This window comes from Bos indicus x Bos taurus, chromosome 13, assembly GCF_003369695.1.
Source record: "Bos indicus x Bos taurus breed Angus x Brahman F1 hybrid chromosome 13, Bos_hybrid_MaternalHap_v2.0, whole genome shotgun sequence".
NCBI classification, from domain to species: Eukaryota; Metazoa; Chordata; class Mammalia; order Artiodactyla; family Bovidae; genus Bos; species Bos indicus x Bos taurus.
In genome coordinates this window covers 81887233-81915131 of record NC_040088.1, presented here as the reverse complement: position 1 = coordinate 81915131, position 27899 = coordinate 81887233, and the positions used below count along the sequence as shown (strand labels likewise).

The window sequence follows — 27899 nt, the reverse complement described above, 5'->3', positions numbered from 1 at the left end:
CCTCTTAGGGATCCCGACCCAGGGATTGAACCCACGTCTCTTATGTCTCTTGCATTGGCAGGTGGGCTCTTTACCGCTAGTGGCACCTGGGACTCCCAACACTGTACCTAAGGGGTATACACGCAGCTAGTCTCTTTATGCACATAAGGGGTATACATGCAGCTAGTCTCTTTATGCACATAAGGGGTATACACGCAGCTAGTCTCTTTATGCACATAAGGGGTATACATGCAGCTAGTCTCTTTATGCACATAAGGGGTATACACGCAGCTGGTCTCTTTATGCACAATTAGTACTTTTTCATAAAATGGGATAATATTCACAATCTGTGTTTTAACCTTTTATTTTCACTTAATGCAAACAGTTCCATGTCCTAAAATATTCTATGACATGACTTTTAATAACTTTGTAATCTTCCATTACATAGCTGCACATTATCTTTCTAATCTCTATTTTAATTGGATATTTTGAATACTTTAATATTTTAAATAGATCTTCAGTAAACATCATATAAGTATGTTTTTTAGCACATTTATGATTATTTCTTTGTTTTTTGTATAGAATTTTAGAAATTTGTGATCTAAGATGTTGAGTTAATTGAATGTGAGAGAAAATGAAATGAAAAAAAGAAAAATATGGTTTTCCCTGGTAGTCCAGTGGTTGAGAATCTGCCTTGCAATGCAGAGGACACAGGTTTTATCTCTGGTCAGAAAACTAAGATGCCACATGTCTGAGGAGCAATTAAGCCTGTGTGCACAACTAGAGAGTCCATACACAACAGTGAAAGATCTTGCATGTCACAGTGAAGATCCTGCATGTCAAATAAATAAATATTCTTTAAAAAAAGAAAAATATCTAATGTCAAAATAAAATTTTTCAGGCTCTTATTTACATTGCAAGCATCATATCCTATAGAACCCATAAATATATTGTCCTGTTTGATGAAATTTAAAGTTAGCCTGGAAAGTTTCATAAATAATGTTTTTCTTTGTATGCAGAAAATGGAGTAATAGGGAAATTTTACACTCCTGGAAAAGTACACCTAACAGTAGACATGAATTACTTCCAATGTTGTGTCTTTGACACCTATGCTTAGCATATGTTTCTTTTTCATATGTTAAAAGCCACTTAGCTTTTACTTGTCTATAAAGCTTTTCCTTGTATACCTGTGGCCAATTCATGTTGTTGCTTTGCTGTGCTTAGTTGCTCAGTTGTGTCCAACTTTTTGCAACCCCATGGACTGTAGCCTGCCAAGCTCCTCTGTGCATGGGGATTCCCCAGCCAAGAATACTGGAGTAGTTTGTTAGGCCCTCCTCCAGGGCATCTACCCAACCCAGGGATCAAATCCAGGTCTCCCACATTGCAGGTGGATTCTTTACTGTCTGAGCTACCAGGGAAGCCCAAGAATACTGGAGTGGGTTGCCTATCCCTTCTCCAGGGATCTTCATGATCCAGGAATGGAACCAGGGTCTCTTGCTTTGCAGGCAGATTCTTTACCAGCTGAGCTACCAGGGAAGCCCAATTCATGTTGATGTATGGCAAAAACCATCACAATATTGTAAAGTAATTATCCTGCAATTAAACAAATAAATAAATTTTAAAAAGAATTGAATAAAACAACACCACTTAAAAAAAAAAAAAAAAGACAGCACCACTTAGGCCTACTGCTTGAATTTGAGCAGTTAGTCTGAGCACTCACTGCTTGGCTGGTCCAGAGGGCACAGAGAGCAAGCAGATTTTGCTGGTACCAGCCCAGAGTTCCTTTGCAGAGCTGCTGCAGGGTGGGCTGAAAACAGCTCATAGCCGCAAACTTCTCCAGAAGCCTGGCCTAGGCTGATAGGAACTGCCTTGCAGATTCTATCAGATGTCTAGCAGATTCTTCTTTCAAGGAGGTGACTGTGTCCTGTGACTGTCAGATACAGAATAACAGCCCAGGCTCTCGCTTCTGGATGGGCACCTTCAATGCTGCAGTTCAAGCTCCCATGCCCCACCCCACCCGCCATGCTACAGGATCAGGCTGAGGCTAGACTCCAGCTGAAACCACTCTGGGTTTATCTTGTTTCCCTGTCTTAGTCTGTTTTCCTCACTTCCCTGCAGTTTTCACCTGAGAACATCCTCTCAATTTATCACGCAAACAAGAATCCCAAATACAATTCTGCTAATAAGGAATCCCAAAGATTGAATACACTTTCTGTTGTTTTTTTTTTTTTTTTTTCTGGGAACTAGAATTTAAATGTTTGACAATAGTTACATCTTTAATTTCAGTTTTTCTTCAAAGATAATATTGTTTTTTTTTCCTTTGTAATGGCCTTTGAAAAGATTAAGACTAGAGATTTCAGTGAATTTCTTGTTTTACTCATATAAACACCAATATGAAATTAAAGGCTCCCCTTAGATATCAGTGGGTTTCCAAGCTCTGAAACTCTTTTCTCTTCTACTGACTTTAACTTAATAACATGTTTCATAAAATATAATTCATGGTAAAGATAATATGCTGCTGCTGCTGCTAAGTCGCTTCAGTCGTGTCCGACTCTGTGTGACCCCATAGACGGCAGCCCACCAGGCTCCCCCGTCCCTGGGATTCTCCAGGCAAGAACACTGGAGTGGGTTGCCATTTCCTTCTCCAACGCATGAAAGTGAAAAGTGAAAGTGAAGTCGCTCAGTCGTGTCCGACTCTTCGTGACCCCATGGACTACAGCCTACGAGGTTCCTCCGTCCATGGGATTTTCCAGGCAAGAGTACTGGAGTGGGTGCCATCACCTTCTCCGAAAGATAATATATGGAGATATAATTAGATTACTATTAAGCCTTCTCTAATTAGAAAACAGGAATCTCTTTAATCAACTGGATGCAATTTATTTTCTTAAAAAAATAGGTGTTTAAAGAAAGCATTTTCAGATAAAATTATGTTTTGCTACTATTTCAAAACAATTCTTTCTATATCATCGACTTGTACCTAGATGTTGGCCATCTTCTCCAAGGAGTAAGCTGTGACTTGAAGAGATTTCAAGACACCACCAATTTCAGCTTATATAATATAGTAATAGAGGTAAAAGCCTTGTAATGAAACAGTTAGAGACTGTTTCTCTAATGAGAAAAATGTCACTTTGCAGAGTAGGAGACCTAAGGCCTTTGAGACTGCAGATCTTTTATGTCACTGTCCTTTCAAAGCACCAAATATCACATACCAAAAAGCTATTTGGATTCCACGTATATGTGATATCATGTAATATTTTTTTTCTCTGTCTTACTTAACTAAAAAGTGATACAAATAAACTTATTCACAAAACAGAAATAGACCCACAGAGGTAGAAAACAAACGAGATGCCAGTCCAGGTTCGATGCACGATACTGGATGCTTGGGGCTAGTGCACTGGGACGACCCAGAGGGATGGTATGGGGAGGGAGGAGGGAGGAGGGTTCAGGATGGGGAACACATGTATACCTGTGGCGGATTCATTTTGATATTTGGCAAAACTAATACAATTATGTAAAGTTTAAAAATAAAATAAAATTAAAAAAAAGAAAGAAAGAAAACAAACTTATGGTTACCCAAGGGAAAGGGAGGAGGGACAAATTAGGAGTTTAGGATTAACAGATACACACGACTATATATAAAATAGATAAACAGCACACATAGCAAACAGAACTGTAACAGCCTATGATGGAAAAGAATCTGAAATATATATATATGTATAATTGACTGCTTTACTGTAAACCTGAAACTAACACCATTGTAAATCAACTATACTTTAATTTTTTTTTTTAAATAAAAGCTATTTGTGGAGAATATAAGAATAATGGATATAAAAATACAGAAGTAGAATTTTAGGTCAACATTACTTTTGTTTTTCCTCTAAAACAATGGTCATAAGGATTTTCAGTAAATGTATAATGTTGGTTACACTCAAATAATATTTGAACATTTTCAGTTGCAGAAATAATTTTAGAAGCATTGAATCACATAAATTTCACATTGAATCGCATAAATTTTACATGGTCCTGTAGAAAATACATTTTTTTTCCTTTGAAATGTCTAAACCCTTAACTGACCTCATTTCTAAAACTCAAGAAGAAAAATTATTTGCCCTTACCATATAGTGCTGCGAGAAAAATGGCATTTCACACCTTTGAACACCAGCATGCCCTTTATTTTGTCTTGTAATAATGTAAGTTTGTTTGAATGAGGCCACTGAAAAGAAGTAACTATGGTTTTCTCAAAAGAAAATTCTATCTAGGACATGGCAGACACTGGAGACACTATTTTAGCAGCAAAGACTTTTTTAGTATAATCCTTTTAACTTGGTAGTTATAAAGGTCATTTCTATTTGAAAATGAAAGACATTATTGAACTACAAAATATTCCCAGAATTATAATAGTCTAATAAATTATCTTCATAGGTAATTGGCAAACCAAAAAAGTAGGAAATTTAAAAATTCCCCCATTGCTTTGAACAATAGACATTTGTTTCAGATCATGTGAAAAAAAATATATAGTTACATATATATATATATATAATTCCAGTATATAATTAGAAATTAAGGAATAATAGATTTGAGTTGCTGAATTTATTTTGTCTCTTTTAAAGTCATAAATCAGGATCGTGGGTTAGTAAAGTCGTAGAAAGTTACCTAATCTGAGTCATTACTAAGGCTTTATAATATTTTTAGTTACTTCTCTAGATAAAATGGTGTATAAAAATTTTAAAACATAATAAAGAAACAAAAAGGCCTCTCAGTAATCTTGCAGATCAGGTTAACATTTTTGGTGGTCATCATTCTAGCATGTTTTCTATGAATGTATAGTATTCCTTTACAAAAGTTCTTAATTAAAAATAAATTTTCCACAGCTCTACTAGTTTAATGTGGTTATTAGAGATGACTGATGAGCTCAGACGGTAAAGTGTCTGCCTACAATGCAGAAGACCTGGGTTCAATCCCTGGGTCGGGAAGATCCTCTGGAGAAGGAAATGGCACCCCACTCTAGTACTCTTGCCTGGAAAATCCCACGGATGGAGGAGCCTGGTAGGCTACAGTCCATGGGGTCACAAAGAGTCAGACACGACTGAGTGATGCCACTAATGAGATATCAGTACCACTTTTATTTTCTCTTTTTCAAAATAAACCTCTGAAGAGCATAAAGTAAATATCCAGTGGCTTGACTGCAAAATAGTATGTGATATTCCAAATGCACTATTTGAACATGACTTCTTTTCAGCACAAGGAGTGAAGAAATATTTTACTGAGTGTTTCCTGTGAACTTGGCACCATTCTGACCCTTTTCATCTATTAACACATGTGAAGTCCTAAAATGTCCGTATTTCTTAATGATTATTTATTATTCCTACTTAACAGATGAAGAAACTGAGGCACTGACTGATTCTATTCCTTGCCCAGTGCCACACAGATACTAAGGAGCAGAACTGAGATTGAAATCCAAGCAATCTGGCTCCAGAATTCATGTTCTACATCAACACTGCTGGAAGTTTATGTGCAGGGCGGGGCATCATGACAACATGCTGACCCTGCTTTAGTGTGTCTGGGCTAGGACGTGGGCCTCAGCATCTCTGACAAGCCCCAGCAATGGGATAGCATCGTTGCATGGCTCACACCCTGAGTAGCAAAGGTCAACACTACACCACATTGCACTACCTCAATAACAAAACTGTAGTTTTCTACTAACCTTTAATAAGGACTAGCCCTTGTTCATCTTTCTGGCCCCTTTAGCAGGTCACCTGGAAGACTGAGCACGGAATATAAGACATTTACCTTAAATAGTAATACTTTGAATTCAGTATTCTGTTTAATCAAATGTCAAGATTTCTTCCTTTAAATCACTGGATATTATTAGCACTTGACTCTTCAAAGAGTTCGGTTTATATATGTGGGATCTGTTAGGTTAATTTGTACACTGCCTGCTAGCCCTCTATCATCTGTATGTGCATGATACAGGTGAAGTGTGTGAGTGATCTTCACGTCCTTTTAATGTTGAAAGAGAAAGCTATTTGCTAATACTCAAATTTCAGTTATTCCAAGAGGCCTACTTTTTTAGTTTTCTCACCCATGCTCTTATAAGTGAGCTGAAATTTATCTAAAACCATTTACTTCTTAGTTCTGTGTGTAGCACACTGGCCATCTTCAAAGGGTTTAATTATTCAGGATGAAAAATATCCTATGGTCTAGTGTGAATTTTGGCAGTAAAATAATCCAATAGCAAAAAGTCCAAGGTGGTGCTCTCAAAAACGTATAGTGTTTAAACTCAATAAGGCATTGGATGCCATTTAAGTTTTCCAAGATGGAAGCTTGACACTTTATCCACTATTTAAGAATTTGGCACTAATTTTAAAAAATGACAGTTTTTCACTCTGCCTTAGAGCAAGACTTCTCAAATTTTAATCTGCATACAGATCTTGCTGCTGCTGCTGCTGCTGCTAAGTCGCTTCAGTTGTGTCTGACTCTGTGCGACCCCAGAGAAGGCAGCCCACCAGGCTCCTCTGTCCCTGGGATTCTCCAGGCAAGAATAATGGAGTGGGTTGCCATTTCCTTCTCCAATGCATGAAAGTGAAGTCGCTCAGTCGTGCCTGACTCTTAGAGACCCCACGGACTGCAGCCTACCAGGCTCCTCCGTCCATGGGATTTTCCAGGCAAGAGTACTGGAGTGGGTTGCCATTGCCTTCTCCAGCATACAGATCTTGCTATCGTGCAAATTCAGATTTAATAGGTCTGGAGCAGGGCACAAAATTATGCATTTCTAATAAGCTTCCAGGTGATGCCGGTGCTGCTGGATCATGCTTTGAGTAGTGGAGCTCTCAGATTTTAGTATTATTGTGAATCAGGATCACCTGGATGGCTCCTAGAAACACTGGGCCTGCCCCCACAGTTTCTGGTTCTGCAGGTCTGGGATGGACCAAGAACTGGCACTCTGACGAGTTTGCAGCAACGCTAATGCTGCCGGTCCAGGGCCACACGTTGAGAACCATTGGCTTGGAGCCCTACGTCTGTCTCTTAAGCACGTGGCTCTCCCCACATGGAATCAAAATGAAATTACAAAGTCAAGAATTCTATGCATTCTCACCTGTCGTCTGGAAACTGGGAAGGGTGACAGGAAAAACTCTTCTTGGGGAATTGTCCAGAATCTGTTCTTTTTCTGTAATTGGAGGATACTTGTTTCACAGAGCTGTGTTGGCTTCTGCCCTACAACAATGTGAATCAGCCACAAGCATACACGTCTCCCTTCCACACACCCCACCCCACCCTCCATGTCATCACAGACCCAGAATATGTTCTGTGAGTGATAGGCCATAGTCATTGCCAAATGATTTCATTTAATTAATATGAAAGACACAAAAAAATGAATGTGAAGGGTGGTTGGTCCACGACTTCTTTAAAGGAGAAATCCATGATTTCTGCCTGACTCAAAGAGTTTGTTTCTGCTGATTTCTTTGGAGACTATATCAAAATATTTCCAATAAATTAAATTTGGTAAAAAGAGTAACATACGCAACACAAAATACTCAGCAGAGCTATGTCCTGTCACCATTTAATCTCCTTCTAAATAAATTATTGCAACTATGAATTAAATGCAGATTCTCTAACCACAGACAACAGGAAGAGCAGCATCTTCATATTTTTCACCCATTGATTCATTCATTCAAAAAATATCTTTTTACCATAACATTCAAGTGGTTCTTTAATTTCAGGACTCTGTCACTAATACTTCGTTTATTGATTATACATGAGGAGGAAACAAACGATTTCTTCATGCATTCATTTTAATAAAAGTTGGGTTTTTTTAACACACTGTGTCAGTTTCCATACTGGGCAATATAGAGATATAATGATTAGAAAAATCAGATGCTTTTATAGTCCTTACAGTCTGGAGAAAGAAACTGACTTTAATTAAAATTCACACATATGCATGTAACTTGCAGCTGTCACTAAGGCTTCATCAAAGAGATACCTCGTGAATGCTGATAGTTTCTTTGATGATGACACATATGATGACAAAAACTGAAATCAACAAATGAATTTGCTCAGCTCCTTAAAGCTGTCTTTTGCTTCTAACTCACTCTGATAGACTCTTAAAAAGATAGAGGCTTTGTCGTAACGTATTATAAAGATTTTCAAACATGCACTAATGTTGAAAGAATTATACAAAGAGCACCCGTATATCACCTGGATTCCACAATTCCGATTTTGATGCATTTTCTTTATCACATATATATCCATCTATATATGGATATATAGATCACATATATAACCCCTCTATTCTTTCATTATTCCATCTGATTTTTAATGCATTTAAAAGTAGGCTGCAAATATTAGCATACATCATCCCTCAGTGCTTTAGAACACATACATTAGGATACAGGTTTTAGAAATGTAAATTTTTTAGAAATGTGGGGCAGATACATAATCTAATTTCACTCAAGTAGTATAAATTTAAGGTACCAATTGTACAGGTGTTTAAGAAAGCTCTTTGTTAAGGGAAAGGCTGGTTTTGATGTAGCCACTTCCACTGCCTGAATTAATCCTGAGTGAACTAGATCTCTACATGGTGAAATTATGAGCCTTGACCTAAATATTCTGGAGACAGTAATGACTTTGCCCTTGCCTTCACCCATCTGGCATCCAAGTGAAGATAGTATTATCCTAACAATGACATGGAAGGCACTGTGGTGTTTTTTTTTAATTAATTGATTTATTTTAATTGGAGGCTAATTACTTTTGTATTTTTAGATGACTCAGGCAGAACACCAACACTACCAATAGCCTAGTCACACATCTGGTATTTGGAAAACCTTTTACTTTACCATATGAACCTCCTCACTAAATTCCCTAAATCCTAGTTCTCTATTGCTTCATCGTCAGACCCAATTTTTAATGCCTGGGACTGAAGTCTTTTTAGCTAGCATTCCACGTAGCCTTTCCTCCTCTAAAACTTGTGAAAATGGTCTTTCTAGTTATATTTTTTACTGATCTACTTATGTTATATTTTAAGGTTTTTCTGTTCATATTGGAAATAGGAAGGATAAAAATATTTTTTATAAAATCTTGGCTTTAAAAACATCTACTATTTCATGTTTTGAAAGAAAAATAGTGTAATGCTTCCACTTGGCCACTGGAGAGTAGTGAACTATTTCTGTTGTAACTCATTTTTCTCTACTCACGTAAGCAAAATTTAGTGCAAGTGAAATAAACTTCTGAAACTTCTTTCCTTGAAAATTTGTTTAATTGGATCCCAAGAGTCTTGCCATTAAATTGAGAAAATATTTCTAGTTCTTTTGCTTCTATTGTAATTTTCAGTGCAATGAGAAAGGATTGCAGGTTTATTTTATTCTAACTCATGAAAAAGAATATTTGGACTGGGGAGAAATAAAGTCACAAGTATTGCCTTCCACTTATGCTTGTGAGTGGGGCAAGGGATCTGGTTTTTACATTTCATCTCATGTGAATTATTCAACCTTTCAATGATATTAGAAATTATAGTATTGCATTGGGCTCCCTCCCACAAATTCTTGTGTTTAGCTGTTTTATTCAACTCATTTTTAATACACGAATGCTTTTTTAGTACAACAGAGTAAGCTCTTTGAGAATAATGTTTACATTTATACATCTCTGTAGCTCATCAATAAAGTAAGTTACTATTATGGTTGCTTAAGTTGCTCTTATCAGAATAGAGGGTGAACTAATGCGGTAGAAAAACCTAGACTTTAGACTGTAACATATATTCAAACATTAATGCCCCTGTTAACATTGTGGCTTCCAGCAAGTTACTAGTGACTTTTAACAAAGTCTTTAGTAAAGACACTTACTAATGCCCCTGATGGTTTGAGCAAGCTCTGGGAGATGGTGAAGGACAGGGAAGCCTACATGCTTCAGCCCATGGGATCGCAGAGTCCGACACGACTGAGCGACTGAACAACTAATCTCCGCCGTCTGATGGAGTTGAGTGACTGCTTTCCCTGCTGGCTGAGATGAAGCTGGCATGTGTGACAGTGTCTGGCACATGGTGATCTTCATCAGGGAGATGCCAATTCAAATCTGTATATACTGCCCTTCTTTAGCAACATATTTTAAGCATCAGTCTGATGCTTATGCCACTATAAATTCTCACTAGCTTATAATCAGTTTCCAGGAAATCCTAAGAGGTCTCTGACAAGGGTCAGTCTGCACAAGGGGCCCCGAGTCCTTAGCGTTCAGCATTCTGCCCTCCTTTGCTGGCCCCGATAAGGAAAGTGGGCGGGGACTGCAGGCAGGTGGCCCCACCCACTCGGTTTCCAGCCGTCTGGTGGGCACACAGCTGGCCCCGACGGACTGAAATCCTGGCAAGCTCTCTCCTCCGAGCGCAGGGCCCAGGTGCGCAGCTTCTCAGCCAAATGCACTCTGAAGATGAGCTTTGTTTGGCTTCTCAGTGGTTTTAAAATGGGAGACAGCTGACAAAAACGCAGTTTTCCAACTTTCCTGGAAGCCCGAGCTGAAAGCAGTCACCGCTCTAAGCGGCTCCTTCTCCAGGTCTGGGCACAGCCTCGCTTCGCCCTGTGACATTCCATCTCGTCTGCTTTGCTCATCTCCATCATTTCTACCAACTGCTTGTTACAGTGCGAGGGGCCCCACGTGACCCTGGGATTATGTATGCCATGCAGCCTGCCCTTCCTGGAGCAGGACCCCCGGACCAAGCATTTATCCAGAGCCTGCCCCAAATCCAGCTCCAGGCTTTGACGATCTCTTGATCCTCAGTTGTAACTACAAAATTTTTGCCAGTTGTATTTCCTCAACGTTAATCTGCTTTAAAAAAAAAAAAAATCTGTTTATTTTTCAGCTGTGCTGGGTCTTCCTTGCTGCACACGGGCTTTCTCTAGTTGCGGGGGGTAGGGGCTTCGCTTCGTTGTCCTGTGTCTGCGATCCACTGCGGTGGCTTCCCCAGAGCACCGGCTCCTGGGCGCCTGAGCTCAGTCGTTGCGGTGCACAGGCTTAGTTGCTCCAAGGAATATGAAATCTTCCTAGATCAGGGATCCAACCAGTGTCCCTTCCGTTGCAAGGTGGATTCTTAAGGGAAAGCCAACATGTATCTGCTTTTTTAAAAATGTCTTTGAATTCATACATTATATCAATTTCTGGAATGTAAGGGCTTTGTCTTACACACCCTTGATAAGCAGAGGTTTCTATTTCCTGCATCTCAACTAGAGTTAATGATTGAACTTGATTTCCCAAGGGGACACATTGGCATGGAATACCTGCAAACTGGATACAGGTGAAATAACCTTCTGCGTTCATTTTGAATATGCCTCCAGCCTGAGGGCCCCTGACACTCCTCCTAATTGCCAAAAAGCAGCCACACATGATTGCCTTCATGGAAACTGACTTTCCACCACCTCCATTCTTTGCTCCATCAAAATTGTCCTCTTCCCTGTCTTCCTCCAGACGGCTGGTATCAGCTAGCTGTCATACCGGAAAGAATCTAGTTTATTCCCCTCATGGTTCCAGAAACCTGCCCGGATATAAATGGGTTCCAGATTGCCCATGGAACAGAGCACCTTCTGTCCCTACTTCCCAGGTGGCTGAGTTTGATGACGGTGGAGACCCCCTACAACTGGGAGGCGTAAAATTTTCCCTCACAGTATTCAAGCCAGAGGACAAAGCTGGGGGTAACTTTGCTGATGACCCGGTCCTCTTTCCAGCACTCCCTTTACTTCAGCTCTCTTCTGTGCAATGTAAATACACTTTCTTTAGGAATTTTGTGGTCAAACATCTCTGATAGTTCATTCTTCTCAAGTGTCTCCTGCAAACCCAGTGACTACAGGACCAAGGCAGGTAAATGAGTAAGATGGAATTGTGCTAAAGGAGCAGAAACCCCTCTGTTCTCATCCAGAGTGAGATTGCAGGTCCAGTGGTACCCTATATGATTTTTCAAGTGAAGTAGGAAATCCATTTTATTAAGGTAAAATCTCCTTCATTTTAAAATCTGGCAACACTTAGCATTTCCATGCACTCTAGTGGAACCATAAGCCTTCAGGTTGCAATCTCTTGCTGAACAAAAAATATGCAATCCCCTCCTGGGCATCATGATTTTAAGGAGAATTTTCCTGATGGATGTAACTGAATAACACACACCAGAACTTCCCCCTTCGGAGCAGCCATCTTTCAGAAGCCAGCGTTCTGTATCGTGAGTTCCACAGGCCTAGGTTCTTGCCTCCCTGCCCCACCATCACCACTGACCCCAGCTCATCTCTTGCATCTCAGCGTCACAGCTCTGAGCAGAGCAGGCTGTGGTAGGTAAACAGGGATTGTTCATTGAATTAAAATAAGTTTGCCATCCATCACCAAAAGCAGTGTTGGAACATGTTTTAAAGATGCTTTGGGGAACAGATTAAAAGTCACTTATATGGCAAAAACCACTACAATATTGTAAAGTAATTAGCCTCCAATTAAAATAAATTTTAAAAAAGCCACTTGTGACAATGAGAGTAATTATTTTCATTCTCATCTTACATTTTCTAAAAATGCTATTGTAATACAACCTGCTTTCTGTAATTACATGACAAAATGTCATAACATTGGGCTCTAAATGACTTCTGGCCATTTCCTAATTATATTTTTAATGATACTGCAAAGTAGAGCATTGGGGTAGCCTCATTGTCAGGAAAATCCACCCTGAACTCAGAAGGTAATTCTGAGAAAAGAATTGTAGAACCCCAGAAAGCACCACTGAGATGGTATATAATTATGGAGGCAACTGTTTTATTAAGATCAACATTTATTCATCAAACATTAAATGTTTGCTCTGCACAGTGCATAGCAGACTCGCTGCTATAGGGAATGCAGTAGAGATTTCATAGAAAGTGAAAGTGAAGTCGCTCAGTCATGTCCAGCTTTTTGCGACCCTGTGGACTATAGCCTACCAGGCTCCTCCGTCCATGGGATTCTCCAGGCAAGAATACTGGAGTGGGTTGCCATTGCCTTCTCCAGGAGATCTTCCCCACCCAGGGATCGAACCCAGGTCTCCTGCATTGTAGACAGACCGTCTGAGCCACCAGGGAAGTCTTGAAATTTCATACATGTTAATAGGGCTTCCCTGGTGGCTCAGAGGTTAAAGCATCTGCCTCCAATGCGGGAGACCCAGGTTCGATCCCTGGGTCAGGAAGATCCCCTGGAGAAGGAAATGGTAACCCACTCCAGTATTCTTGCCTGGAGAATCCCATGGATGGAGAAGCCTGGTAGGCTACAGTCCATGGGATGGCAAAGAGTCGGACGTGACTGAGGGACTTCACTTTCACTTGATGTATTTGTTACTATTATTCATTGGTAGTGTTATACAAGCTTAAATGTTTTGTCTCTTTAACATGCACATATATACTCTGGGCCAGGAATTATTCTAAGCACTTTATAAATAGTAACTTACTTGATTCTCTAAACAGCATTACAATGTAGACAATATGATCCCCAGTACATATCGAGTTGGCCATAAAGTTTGAGTTTTTTTTGTAAGGTGTCTCAAAAAATGCAAATGAACTTTTTGGCCAGTCCAATACATATCCTCATCAATAAAGATGAGAAAAATGAGTGGCAGACAGTTAAGTGACTTGCTCAATATCACACTGTTGATAAGTGGCAGGGCCTTATAGCCCAGATAAGTCTGACTCTAAAATCAACACTTATAACCACTGTCAGTTGGTTACTGCTGCATAACAAATAGTCCTACAATTTAGTGGCTTACAACATCAACTGCTTATTATTGTTCATGAGTCATTTGGTTAGCTGGGCAGTTCTGTTGATCTGGACTAGTCTCAGCTCATCTGAGCTGGACTCACTTAAGTTTCCATGGTCAGCTTGGGGCTGCCTGGTCCAGGATGTCCTTGCCTGTGTGACTCAGCTCGCCTCCACATGGATTCTCATGCTCCATGGCTATAGCAGGGGTCTGAGAGAGAGAAGAAACATTTGCACATGGCTTTTCAATCCATTGCTTACATTAAGTTTGCTGCTCTTTTATTTGACCAAAGCAAATCACATGCTCAATTCCACTGTCAGTATGGGAGGACACACTCAAGGGCCAGAACACAGGAAGGCATAGATATTGGGGCTTTAATACAATTAACCTACCACAATCATGGTTCAATACCATGCTGTTTTTATCCTGCTTTCCACATAGATTCAAATGTGATATTTCAGAGTCCAGATGCGTTGTGGAAATGGCATCAAATGTAACTTTGTGGGTTTCAGAAGATAACAAAAGAACTGTAAGAAGTGTGGAAAATGAAAGTATGTCTATGATTTTAGGCTGATCCTGGGGAAACACCATCAGAAGCTCCGAGTGAAGCCAGGCCAACTCCAGCAGAAAACGGGGTGAATCACACAACGTCCCTGACACCCAAACCACCCTCCCAGGCTCTGCACAGCCAGCCAGCTCCAGGTAAACATTCCGAGGAAAGAGCTGCACTACGTAAACAGCAGTCTCTAGTGTGTCCACACTAAAAGCGGGCAGCATGACTGAGTTAGCATCATGAGGCGAGGGAGACACATGGACTTAGGAGGCGGTCCAGGAATGTTTGCTGAGGGATGAATAACAGAAGGAAGGAAGGGAGGGAGGAAAGAAAGAAGGACTCGTAAGTCCTTTATGAGACTCGTAAGTGCTCATCTGGCTCTGCTAATAACTTGTGAAACCAAAACAAAATATCACCCAGATTCCCCATATCTTTATTTATTAATGGATGTTGGTCCATCTGCTGGCAGGGTGTTGAGGGGTTCTTCAAACACCTTATACTTTATGCTTTAGAAGTACATTCTTAGTTCTGCTTCACTAAATTAAGTCTCTACCAAGAATTCCTTCCCGTCTTTCTCCATCTCACTTTTCACTGATTTTAAGTGCCAACCACGTGCTGAGCATGCTCAGCCCTTCACATGGATTATCTCATTTCACTCTCAGACTAGGCCTCTGAGGGCTGATTCCACCATCGTCCCCACAGTACAGATGAATAAATTGCAGTTTTAAATTGCAGAAACAAGTTACTTCTTGAAGGCCATGTTGCTAATGTAGAGTGAAGGCAAAACTGACACCATTCTCCATGATCCTAAAATTCTTCCCTTTAGCTTCTCTTCTCCTATGGAGGCTACTTAAGAAAGGAGATTGTTGAGATTAATATTAAGGAGTGACAAGTATAAACAAGACGTGATATTTTCAAATGAAGATTTTATGTACCAAATACAAACATTCTCTGTGTTTCTAGAATATGAATAAGTTTTTTAAATAGCGAATAACCTTGTGCTTTTGAGAGTAGGATAAAACTTAGCATTTTAGCATTTGATTTTTTTAACTGGGTGTTTTAGAACCATTTTTGAAATAACACAGAATACATTACAAAAATGGATTCCTTTTCTCTGGTGTTAACATCGGTCAAAGTCAGACCAGGAAATTAACATTGGCATAGTGCCTTGAATTAAACCATAGGCTTTGAACTTCACCTGCCTTCCACTAATGTCTTTATTGTTCCAGGTTCCAACTCAGGATCCCACACTGTATTAATTGTCATGTGTCCTTAGCATCTTTGAATCTGCAACAGTCCTTCAGTCTGTTCATTTTTCCATGCCCTGTGTACTTTTAGAGTACTGGTCCGTTATTTTGTAGACGGCACCTCAACTTGGATTGGCCCGATGTTTTCTCACAGGTAGACTGGAGGTGTGCATTTGTGACAGGAACGTCACAGAAGCGATGCTGTTCTCAGAGCATCATGTCAGGAATACCTGATGTTGCTGTACCTCATGTTGGGTCACTTGATTAAGGTGCCACCTGCCTGATTCCCCCACTTAGAGTTGTAGTTTTCCCCTTTATAGTTAATAAATATCTTGGGGGAGAGACTTCAAGACCATGAGACTATCCTGTTTCTCCTTAAACTTTTGACCAGTGACTTTGGCACCCAATAGGTCTTGCCTGCAACTTTGTTCCTGCCTGCTGACCTACCAGTGGTCTTCACTTGTCACTCCTGATTTTGCCAGAAGGTGGCGGTAGCATTGTCAAAACTGAATTTGTTGACAGAGTTTTGATTCAAAGTGGAGAGATGTCCTTTCTCTCTATAAATGGAGCATATAGGTTCACATTTAATTTGTTTGACACGAAATTACAAAAGAAGACGTGTCTTAGAATGTTTTTAGGGTAATTTTCTTCAGGAATTTGTAATCTGTAATAACGAAACTTAGAGATCAGAGCCAAACGTTGTTTTACAGGAAGAAGATAATTTTAAAAGTTATAGGAGGCTATTTATTTTGTCTTTTTATTTTAGGTTCTGTAAAGGCACCTGCCAAAACAGAAGATCTTATTCAGAGTGTTTTAACAGGTAAATACCATCTTGCCCCCTATGAATTTAGACACCTGAATATTACACAGTGTAAGTATTTAGAGGGGAGGAAATTTTATCGTTGAAATATAACATGGTTGGTATTTATTTTCTAAAACCATCTACAGATATATCCTGGTTCAACCCATGTTACATAATGTAATCACAGAGAAGTAACCATACTTGGTAGATAGGACCTTATTGATATAAAAAATAACATATTTTCATATATTTTGGAATCAAGGAATAGTTTCATGTTGGAAATGTGACCCAATGAACAGGAATGCAGTCTTCCCGAAGTACCCACAATAAAGCATGTTTTAGAAATGCAGAATATGGACTATTTGTGACCATAGAATACACGGTGTTTGAGAATGATGATACAGTTTGCAACTACTTTATAGTCAGTAAGTTTCTTAAACTAGTAGGACTAAAATTGGTATGACCTTTCTTTAATACAGTGAGCAGTGTGTAGCTTTATGTAGCATGTTGGCCCAATATACAACAGAAATGTACACCTAAAGCAGAACTACAGGTCAGAAGCCCAAACCGTAAACAACCCAGATATCCATAACCAGGAGACTGGATAAATAAATTGTGGTTCAGTGACAGAATAAAATAGGATTCATCTGTAGATATAAACTACAATTACACAAACTACATGGATGAAATTTATAAGCATAATGTTGGAGAAAGGAGAACAGGCACAAAAGAGCACTTTCTTTACGATCCCAGCTACATAAAGTGCAAAAACAGGCAAAAGTGATTTGTGTTCTTAGAAACAAGGATTTGGATTCTACATGGAGGCTGGGTGCAAGGGCAGGAGTCACAAAGAGGCCTCTGGGGTCTGATAACATCCTGATTTTGGTCTAAGTGGTGGCTATAGAAGCCTGTTCACTTTGTGAAAAGTGAAAGGAAGGTGTATTTATGATTTCACCAAAATAACACATAAAATATGCATCAAAATTATTTTCGAAATGTATGAAAAGAAAACATGTGTTTATAGACTTCATTCCATGAGAAACAATAAAATGTTCACACACAAAACAAGAGAAAAAATAAATCAGAGCATGATTGCAATATTATTTAAAAATACACAAATGCATAGATGAAAAGTGGGTATTTGTATCGATATATTAGCAGTGATTATATCAGGGTGGTTTGCTTATGAGTGCTATCTATTTCCTTATATAAATGGACATTTTCTTTATGTTTAAGGACATATTCAAAAAGTAGCCTTTTATCCACAGGTTTTTTTTTTTTTAAATAGTACTTTCAATGGGATTATTTTAAATCATAAATTGGAACACCTGGAGCCTTGTTCCTAAAACTTGCCACAGCTGACACATTGCACATCATTTTTAAAGAAGTGGGGTTGAATATGTCACCAAAACGGCAGTGATTCCTTAGGATTATAAATTTTAACATAATAAGTCATTATGCAACCATAGTAAGTCCACTCAGGCCTGAGGGAAACTGTTAAACAAATGGACGTGTTTCTTTCCCTGGCCTCTTTCTCAAAAGGAATTGAATGTCAGGAGAATAGATCCATTATTAAAAGGGAAGCATATTTCAATTGCTTAAAGACCTTAGCATTTAAGAACATAAATTATTACTCTGATATCAATGTTTATCCACTAGACATTCCATTTTCTATTTAGGTCTGTTGTTATTCATGGCATATATTATCTCTGAATCTCTTGACAGTGCTAAATATTTATAATAACTTATTTTTGTTCCCAGAAGTGGAAAGTTCACATCAAAGGATTGGAAACATGTGAACCATGACTTAGTCCAGGTCTAAATAAATGATAATTCATTGAATTTAAGGCACCGTCCAATTTCAGGTCTCCCGTTACTCACAGAGTGCCTAGAAGGAAAAGCACCAACAAATTGTGACTATCCATTAACTATATGATGCATCTTAGTTTTAGAAATGTTTACATATTTTTAAGTGCATATTCTAAAATTGATTAAATAAATCAATAAAATGCAGACTGTTTTAAGCTCAGGCTCTGTCACATTAAGTGTTTTCTTGGCATTAAATAAAACACTATGTAGTCATGTAAGCTACCACTAACCTCATGGTGCCTTTGGGCAAATCACATTAAGGACCTTCCTTCATCTTACTGATTTATACTGGAGCAATGTTGTGAGAAACATACAAACCTGCCATGTCCATCCTGTGAATAGTGCCCCCGAGAAATGGTGCTCAAGAACCTGTGCACACATTTGTTAAGCCAGAAACTGTTAAAAACTGCATTAATTCTTTCACCATCACCATAACAACCTTAAGAAATAGACATTGTGTGATCCTTGAAGTGAATCCTTTTGGTGCCCACCCAAGTTGCCTCTGCCATCTGGTGCTCCCAGCTCCCAGCTGTAGTGAACGTTGGTTGCTAACAGCTCAGAACTTCCTCTGCTTTTGAAAACTGCCTTCACGGAAGGCACACTGATCGGGAAGAGGGATTTCTCATCTGAGAAATATCTAGCTGCTGTGTCAGGTACTCGATCATGCAGCATATCTCATTATATCCCTTTGAGCTACTTGTTACACAGCTGTGTCTCTGACAATGCCCTGATGCATTTGATGTTCTAGGCATCAAAGATTTGTATCAAAGCAGGTGTAGTGCTACTTGCAAACATTAGCAAACCACACGGAGAAGGCAGTGGCAACCCACTCCAGTACTCTTGCCGGGCAAATCCCATGGATGGAGGAGCCTGGTGGGCTGCCATCCATGGGGTCGCACAGAGTTGGACATGACTGAAGTGACTTAGCAGCAGCAGCAGCAAACCACAGGGATAGATGAAGATTGTGTAGGAGGTCTTTCATTAAAAGAAAGAAAATTGCCCCCAGCTGAAATGAAGCCCCCTCTCCAAGGAGCTTATGCCTCTCCCACTGTCGTTGCCAAGTATGTTGCTTCAAGGTGAAACTGACCCTGTAGTTATAGTTCACAGCTGCAGAGCACTCCCTGGGGTCAGGCAGAAGCAGACCCTGGCCGAGACCGCATCAGCTGCTGCTGCTTCTGTACCCGCTGCCCTCACTCCCCTCCTGAGAGCCCCGTGGTAGATCACACATGCCTGAATCCCTCCCTTGGGCTCTGTATCTGGGGAACCCTAACTTGCCTGGAGAATCCCATGGACGGAGGAGCCTGGTAGGCTGCTGTCCACGGGGTCGCTAGGAGTCGGACACGACTGAGCGACTTCACTTTCACTTTTCACTTTCATGTATTGGAGAAGGCAATGGCAACCCACTCCAGTGTTCTTGCCTGGAGAATCCCAGGGACTGGGGAGCCTGGTGGGCTGCTGTCTCTGGGGTCACGAAGAGTCGGACACGACTGAAGCGACTTAGCAGCAACATTTAAAAAACTTACCAGTTAAGAAACTGAGTCTGAGAAATTTGGTAACATAGTCACAAAGTTAGCACGCAGTAGCCAGCAGCCGGGAGCACCGTCCAACCTCCAAGCCCTGCCCTCCAGCCTGTGGGCCAGGGTCAGACAGATAACTGCTCAGCAGCCGAGGCTCTGTCCGCCCAGCCCTCCCACCCTCTCAGCTCTCATACCCATTTGTTGCAGAAGTAGAAGCGCAGACGATTGAAGAGCTAAAGCAGCAGAAGTCGTTTGTGAAACTTCAAAAGAAGCACTACAAGGAAATGAAAGACCTGGTTAAGAGACACCACAAGAAAACCACCGACCTCATCAAAGAGCACACTACAAAATACAATGAAATCCAGAACGACTACTTGAGAAGGAGAGCAGCTCTGGAAAAGACAGCCAAAAAGGACAATAAGAAAAAGTAAGTTGAATGGGTATTTTTTGTTTGTTTTATAGTATAAAGGAAGAGAGTTATTTGTGTGCATTTTCAATGTTTTTTTAATGCACAAACTATAATTTATCTAAATGATTTTCTATTGTTGAACATAAGGGTTGTACCCCACTCCAGTACTTTTGCCTGGAAAATCCCGTGGACGGAGGAGCCTGGTAGGCTGCAGTCCATGGGGTCGCTAGAGTCGGACACGACTGAGCGACTTCACTTTCACTTTTCACTTTCACGCATTGGAGAAGGAAATGGCAACCCACTCCAGTGTTCTTGCCTGGAGAATCCCAGGGACGTGGAAGCCTGGTGGGCTGCCGTCTATGGGGTCCCACAGAGTCGGACACGACTGAAGAGACTTAGCAGCAGCATTGCAACGAATGTAGTGATAAATATGTATGGATAAATCTTTCACATATTCTTAATTATTTTCTTAAAATTCTAGAAATGAGATCCCTAGATCAATTTAAAGACACTTCTATTTCAGTTTGTAGCTATCAGCAAGATATGAAAGTGCAAACTGATGGAGGAAAAAGTGATGCTTTTAGTATCTTAATCTGCACTTCTTTATTAAGTTGAATTTTTGGTATATTTATTGTCAATTTATATTTCTTCCTTTGCAAATTGTCATTTTGTGGTTTTTACTTGACTTTTTTCATTGAAATATAGTTGATGAATTTTCAGTGTTTTGTACCATGTTTTGGATCTATACCACTGCAAGAAGGAAAACCACCCAACCCCCTCCTCTCTCTACAGCTCTGGTGTCCCCTCAGTTCACTTTTGCCTGTAAATTTCTTTCTTTGACCAGATTTTGAGACTAGATACACAGGAAGTTCTACCCTTGAGTTCTAGCCTGTAGGCCCAAGACCAGCTGGTTGACTAGCCATATTGCAGCTGATACACAATGCAGGAGACACAAGTTCCATCCCTGGGTCGTCAAGACCTCCTGGCGGAGAGAATGGCAACCCACTTCAGTATTCTTGCTGGGAAAATCCCATGGACAGAGGAACCTGATGGGCTACATACGGTCCATGGGGTTGCTAAGATTTGAACATGACTGAAACTATATGCAGGTCAGGAAGCAACAGTTAGAACTGGACATGGAACAACAGACTGGTTCCAAATAGGAAAAAGAGTACGTCAAGGCTGTATATTGTCACCCTGCTTATTTAACTTATATGCAGAGTACATCATGAGAAACACTGGACTGGAGGAAGCACAAGCTGGAATCAAGATTGCTGGGAGAAATATCAATAACCTCAGATATGCAGATGACACCACCCTTATGGCAGAAAGTGAAGAGGAACTAAAAAGCCTCTTGATGAAAGTAAAAGAGGAGAGTGAAAAAGTTGGCTTAAAGCTCAACATTCAGAAAACTAAGATCATGGCATTCAGTCCCATCACTTCATGGGAAATAGATGGGGAAAAAGTGGAAACAGTGTCAGACTTTATTTTTTTGGGCTCCAGAATCACTGCAGATGGTGACTGCAGCCATGAAATTAAAAGATGCTTACTCCTTGGAAGAAAATTTATAACCAACCTAGATAGCATATTGAAAAGCAGAGACATTACTTTGCCAACAAAGGTCTGTCTAGTCAAGGCTATGGTTTTTCCAGTAGTCATGTATGGATGCGAGAGTTGGACTGTGAAGAAGGCTGAACGCCAAAGAATTGATGCTTTTGAACTGTGGTATTGGAGAAGATTCTTGAGAGTCCTTTGGACTGCAAGGAGATCCAACTAGTCTATTCTAGAGGAGATCAGCCTTGGGTGTTCATTGGAAGGACTGATGTTGAAGCTGAAACTCCAGTACTTTGGCCACCTCATGCGAAGAGTTGACCATTGGAGAAGACTCTGATGCTGGGAGGGATTGGGGGCAGGAAGAGAAGGGGATGACAGAGGATGAGATGGCTGTGTGGCATCACTAACTTGATGGATGTGAGTTTGAGTGAACTCCTGGAGTTCGTGATGGACAGGGAGGCCTGGTGTGCTATGATTCATGGGGTTGCAAAGAGTCGGACATGACTGAGTGACTGAACTGAACTGAACTGAAGCAAATAAGCATGCAACTTGCAACCTGGGGGATATGACATTTTGCTGTGGACTAGAACCTCACTGAAGGGGCAACTGGTCTTACTGAAAAGAGAATCTCTACTACCCTTTGCTGCCCTATCTGAAACCCACAAACCTCTGTCCAGATAATGCCTTGTCAGGGCCTAAGCCCCACACCTCCAGGTACTCAGATAGTTCTGGGGAGAAGCATCTCACACATTTATTCAACCAATGGGGACATAGCAGTGAACATGACCTATTCAGTTATCACCCCAGTGTGCCTAAGGTGGTAATGTGGGAAAATATGAGAGCATAAAAACTGAGTCAGGAAGACTGTACCATTCCTTCCTTTTACTTCCTTACTCAGTATTCCAATCCTGATGCCAAGTTAGAGAGAGGTAAGAGGCCTTTTCCAGATGCATCTTGTGATATATGTTTTAACATGTGCTTAACTTTAAAACAATCAAAATCTAGTACATGGGCTTTTTAAATCTGCAAAATCATCATGTTTTAGACCTGGAGCAGCCTTAGAAGCCATCTAGGTGAACTGTTGTCAATTCTTCAGGGAGGAATCTGAAAACTAAAGGCTTAACATTTACCCACAGTTACAAACAGTTAAGGAAAACTTGGCCTAAAACTTCTCCTGAATTTCTCTTTTAGTGCTATGTATGTAGTCATTTGTTTATTCCTATATTTATTTACTTATAAGTCATATCGTGCAAACTTCCAATAGAATACTGAAATAACTTATCATAGAAGACATAAAAAAAATCCTATAAAAGTAGGAAAAAAAACCCAAACGCATACACATACACACACATGCACACAGCCTGTCTACCAGTTGCCAGACCTGCTGCCTAGTACGTGAGTCACCAGCCACAAACAGCGACACACTGTAATTAAAGTGTTTTTCAAGTACAAGCTGCACACCAGAATTCAAAGACTTCACTAGAAAACTCATGTTTTTAAATTAACATATATTGATTTTACTTTAATTCTATACTGAAATGATTAGGCTATGCAAAATACATTATTAGAATTTATTTTACTCATTTCTTTTTTCTTCTTAAGATAGCTATGTCAAAAAAAATCAAATACATGGCCCATATTATATTTCAACTGGACAGCACTAACTTTTTAATGTAATTTCTGTCCTTGAACCCTGAAGTTAGCCCTTAGCTTCTGAGAAAAGGAAATATGGGTGAGATAATTCTCCTTATCTGGTTAAAGGAAACTTGCTTTCTTTTCTAAGAGGAAGAAACATTTTCCTGGTATCACTAATAAATTACAAAGAAAAAGATTCAGTGCATCTCTTGGATCATATGCAGGCAACATTAGGCAACAGGGAATAATGTCTTCAACCTTGTTTTTGAAGATGATGCAGAAACATCATCCCTTGGTTATTTTCCTATACTTTCTTTCAACAAACAAACAAAAATTCTTAAGCATCTAGCATCAGAAAATACATCAGGAGAAACTTTTTTTTCCAAGAGGCAAAGCCACTGAGATCTGATTGTTTGTCCATCTCCCTATGATACATGTAAAAATCCTGAGAACACCTCAGAGTAATAAATGGATGCAATGTCCATAAAAATCCCACTAACTTTCTTTGTGTTTAGAAAGTATGGTTATTTTTCACAAAATATATTAATGTGTGTGTGTGTGCTGTGCTTAGTCACTCAGTCGTGTCCGACTCTTTGCGACCCCGCCAGGCTCCTCTGTCCATGGGGACTCTCCAGGCCAGAACACTGGAGTGGGTTGCCATGCCCTCCTCCAGGGCATCTCCACAACCCAGGGGTTGAACCCAGGTCTCCCACAGTGCAGGCAAATCTTTACCACCTGAGCCATCAGGGAAGCTCAGGGAATTAATACATATTAATATGTAATGGGCTTGTTCTTTTCAAATGAATTAATAACTACATTTTAGATGTATTTTTTACTGAGGTACATTGGTTTGTAAGTTTCGTGTGCGAAATATTAGATTAGATTAGTTTCTTATTCAAATACCCATCATCTCAACTGAGCTTTCACCTAATGCAAAGAGCAGATCATTCAGACGGTTTCCATCGGGCACTGTGTTGTTCCCAGAGCATAGACTGCAGTTTCTAGACGGCTGTCCTGTGGTGAGCAGCACTGCCGCTCCCTCGTACTGTGTCCTCAGGAAAGTTGCCTCACTGAACCTGTTTCCTCAGATGCAAACTGGAGGTGGTTGTGCCTTCTTGTTGGCTTACTGTGAAAGCCAGAAGCCAAGCAGAGCACCCCTGTTACCTGCTGAGTGGTCACGAAAGGTTACCCTGGTGCCTCTGCTGGCGTGGCTGTCACTCATTCAAGCATCACCTCTGTTCTGGCTGCACCAACTTCCTGCTACAGAAGATGACAAATGTATCTCATGTCTGTGCCAAGATGGAGGTCGCCCCACCAACACTCTGATGCTGATAAATAGACTTATATTCATGCAGAATAGAGGGCAACTTCAGTGCTGCCATGCTGATGTTTAGATCTTTGAGGGACTCCTGAATGCCTTATTTGACAAATTAGGATCTTAACACTAGCTTCTACCAACTGCTTATCCATATGGCACTATTGTGTTGGCCTAATTCAAAGAGAAAGCAAGAGGAATCAGTACCAGCTGATCCAAGAAACCTCTTCCACTTGGTCACAAGTGAAACCACAGAGACAGAATCTGATGTTCTGGGTGGTTCTTCCTGCAGAGGTTTCTATGTAAATGAAAAGAACAGACCTGCTCTTAGTACTGTTTCCAACACCGCCTCTCTATTTGACCTAAAGAAGTAAGAGCACAAAATTTGAAGGAACCACACTATATACTTTAGCACAATAATAAGTTAGTGAGAACTGCTTTGTTTTGTTTCAACATTAGTCCTAAGCTTCTAAATATCTGTGTAATTCTCTATGAATAACTCAAAGGAACTCCCCTTGCACAGAGTGAGCTCTTGACAAATGTATTATAATGAACTCAATTCATCTTCCTTTCTCTTGGAACCAAAGTGCTATTTGGGTGGAGATATCAATGAAGTTGGTTCAGCTCCCAGAGAAAACTATGTTAATGACAAATCTTTGTTATTAAAAGATGTCAAGAAACAGAACATGTCAGGTGGGAGTGTTGCCGTGCTGTCTGCCTATGCTCTCTGTTGTCAATCTGCATCATCTGGAAGCAAAATTCAGCATTTCTCCCCTACAGCATTATCAATGCTGTAGGGGAGAAATGTATAGGAAATGCATAGAAGAGATGTAGCTGGGAATTGTGTTATACATCCTATGTTAAAAAAACAAAAGCCTCAAAAAGTCCTTATTAGACATTGTTTTTCCCAAGGAGGTTTATCCTCTTCGGCACCATCGTGAGGAACCCTAGCTACCTGGCTTTCCTTTTCAGCCCCTACCTCTTTGTAGAGCAACACAAATTTCATCCACTTTCCGTGTTTGGAGACCCTCTCTTGCTAAGCTTGTCCTTGGGGTATCAGCCTCTGTCTCAACCACTTGACTATTTATTTCCAAACACATTCCTCTCTCTAGGAAGGACTTTGGTGAGCAGCCCTCTCTCTACCTTGCTCTGAACTGCACATTTTGTGAGCCGAGCTCTTTGTCTCTGCAGATCAGAACCCAGTAGCCCTGACCACGTCTCATCAACAATTGAGCAAGACCTTGCTGCCCTGGATGCCGAGATGACCCAAAAGTTAGTAGATCTGAAGGACAAACAGCAGCAGCAGCTGCTTAATCTTCGACAAGAGCAATACTATAGCGAAAAATACCAGAAACGAGAACACATTAAACTGGTAAGCCTTAAAAATGTGATTTATGTGTCTATACCCAAACCTTTTTCTCTATAAAGAATGTTAAAATTAATTTATGTATTTCAATTTAAGGAATAATTACTTTACAATATTGTGATGGTTTTCGCCATACATGGATTGGCCATAGGTATACACGTTTGATGCTCTTGGATAATGTAACAGGAGGCAGCAGCAAGTTTGGCTGGCACTTTCATTTTGCTTCCTTAATGAATAATCTAATTTTGTTACCAGGTTATAGAGAGAGGTAAGATGCGTTTCTCAGATCCATATTGTGACATGTGATTTAACACATGCTTGACATAAAAGCATGATCAAAACTCAGGAGCTGGATTTTAAAAAGCAACAAAGACATCATTTCTTAGAAATGGAAATTACATGAGGCAAATAGCATCCACCCTACTAATATTTTGTAAATTCCATTATTCTAATATCTTTTCCAAATTCTTCTCTATTCTCCAATGAGGCTATGTTTTATTTTTATTTTCACTAATTCATTTCTTGGTTATAATCATTTGGGGGGATATTTTGAAAATCTTACAAGGAATTGGAAAACAGTTATATTTAAGAAAATTAAGAACACACTGCAAATAAAGGTTCACTTTTTATGCAGTAGTGTAGCTTTGCAGTGGTATAAAAAGAGCAGAAAAGTTTATACAATCCACTTGCCTAGATTTAGAAAAGGCAATATTTAAGTGGCCAGTATGGAATGTTGTCCACTCCGTTTCTGAGGCTCCCTATGAAAGGAAATGCCACCATTTCCATGAATGACCAGTTTTGTCCTCCAAAATGTTTTCTCAGTAATTGTGACACTCCATTTTTTTCTTTTTTTTAATGAAAGTGAAAGTGTTAGTTGCTCAGTCGTGTCCAACTCTTTGCAACCCTGTGGACTGTAGCCTGCCAGGCTCCTGTGTTCGTGGAATAATGGACAAGAACAGTGGAGTGGGTTGCCATTCCCTTCTCCAGGAGATCTTCTCAACCCAGGGACAGAACCTGGGTCTCCAGCATTGTGGGCAGATTCTTTACCATCTGAGCCACCAGGGAAGCCCTTTATTGAAATATAGTTGATTTATGATATTGTATTAATTTCTGCTGTACAGCAAAGTGATTCCATTATATATCAGTTCAGTTCAGTCCAGTTGCTCAGTCATGTTTGACTCTTTGCGACCCCATGGACTGCAGCATGCCAGGCTTCCCTGTCCATCACCAACTCCCAGAGCTTGCTCAAACTCATGTCCATTGAGTCGGTGATGCCATCCAACCATCTCATCCTCTGTCATCCCTTTCTCCTCCTGCCTTCAATCTTTCCCAGCATCAGGGTCTTTTCATATGAGTCAGTTCTGCACATCAGGTGGCGAAAGTATTGGAGCTTCAGCATCAGTCCTTCCAGTGAATATTCAGGACTGATTTCCTTTAGAATTGAATGGCTGGATCTCCTTGCAGTCCAAGGGACTCTCAAGAGTCTTCTCCAACACCACAGTTCAAAAGCATCAATTATATATATACATACATGTTTTAAAAATTCTTTTCCATTATGGCCTATCACAGGATGTTAAATATAGTGCTCTACAGTAGGCCTTTGTCGCTTATCCATCCTCTACATAATACTGTGCATCTACTAATCCTAAACTCACAGTCTGTCCCTCTCCCACCTCTTCTTGGCAAACACAAGTCTGTTCTCTGTGTCTGTAAGTCTGTTTCCTAGATAGGTTCATTTGTGTCATATTTTAGATTCCATATATAAGTGATATCAGATGGTGTTTGTCTTTCTCTGACTTAACTTCATTTAGTATGATAATCTCTAAGTCAATCCATTTTGCTGCAAATGGCATTAATTCACTTCTTTATGGCTGAGTAACATTCTGTTGTATATGTGTACCACATCTTCTTTATCCATTCATCT

General features: G+C 40.1%; 1 protein-coding gene across 2 annotated transcripts in view; it reads left to right on the top strand.

The window, feature by feature from the left end:
- Positions 1-27899, top strand: part of PLCB1 (phospholipase C beta 1) — an 856985-nt gene that overhangs the window by 705655 nt on the left and 123431 nt on the right. For both annotated transcript variants that reach the window (XM_027560329.1, XM_027560330.1), the window contains exons 24-27: positions 14278-14410; positions 16275-16328; positions 19904-20123; positions 25801-25981. In XM_027560329.1, coding sequence (XP_027416130.1) covers positions 14278-14410; positions 16275-16328; positions 19904-20123; positions 25801-25981 — 588 coding nt within the window. The remainder of the gene's footprint in view (positions 1-14277; positions 14411-16274; positions 16329-19903; positions 20124-25800; positions 25982-27899) is intronic.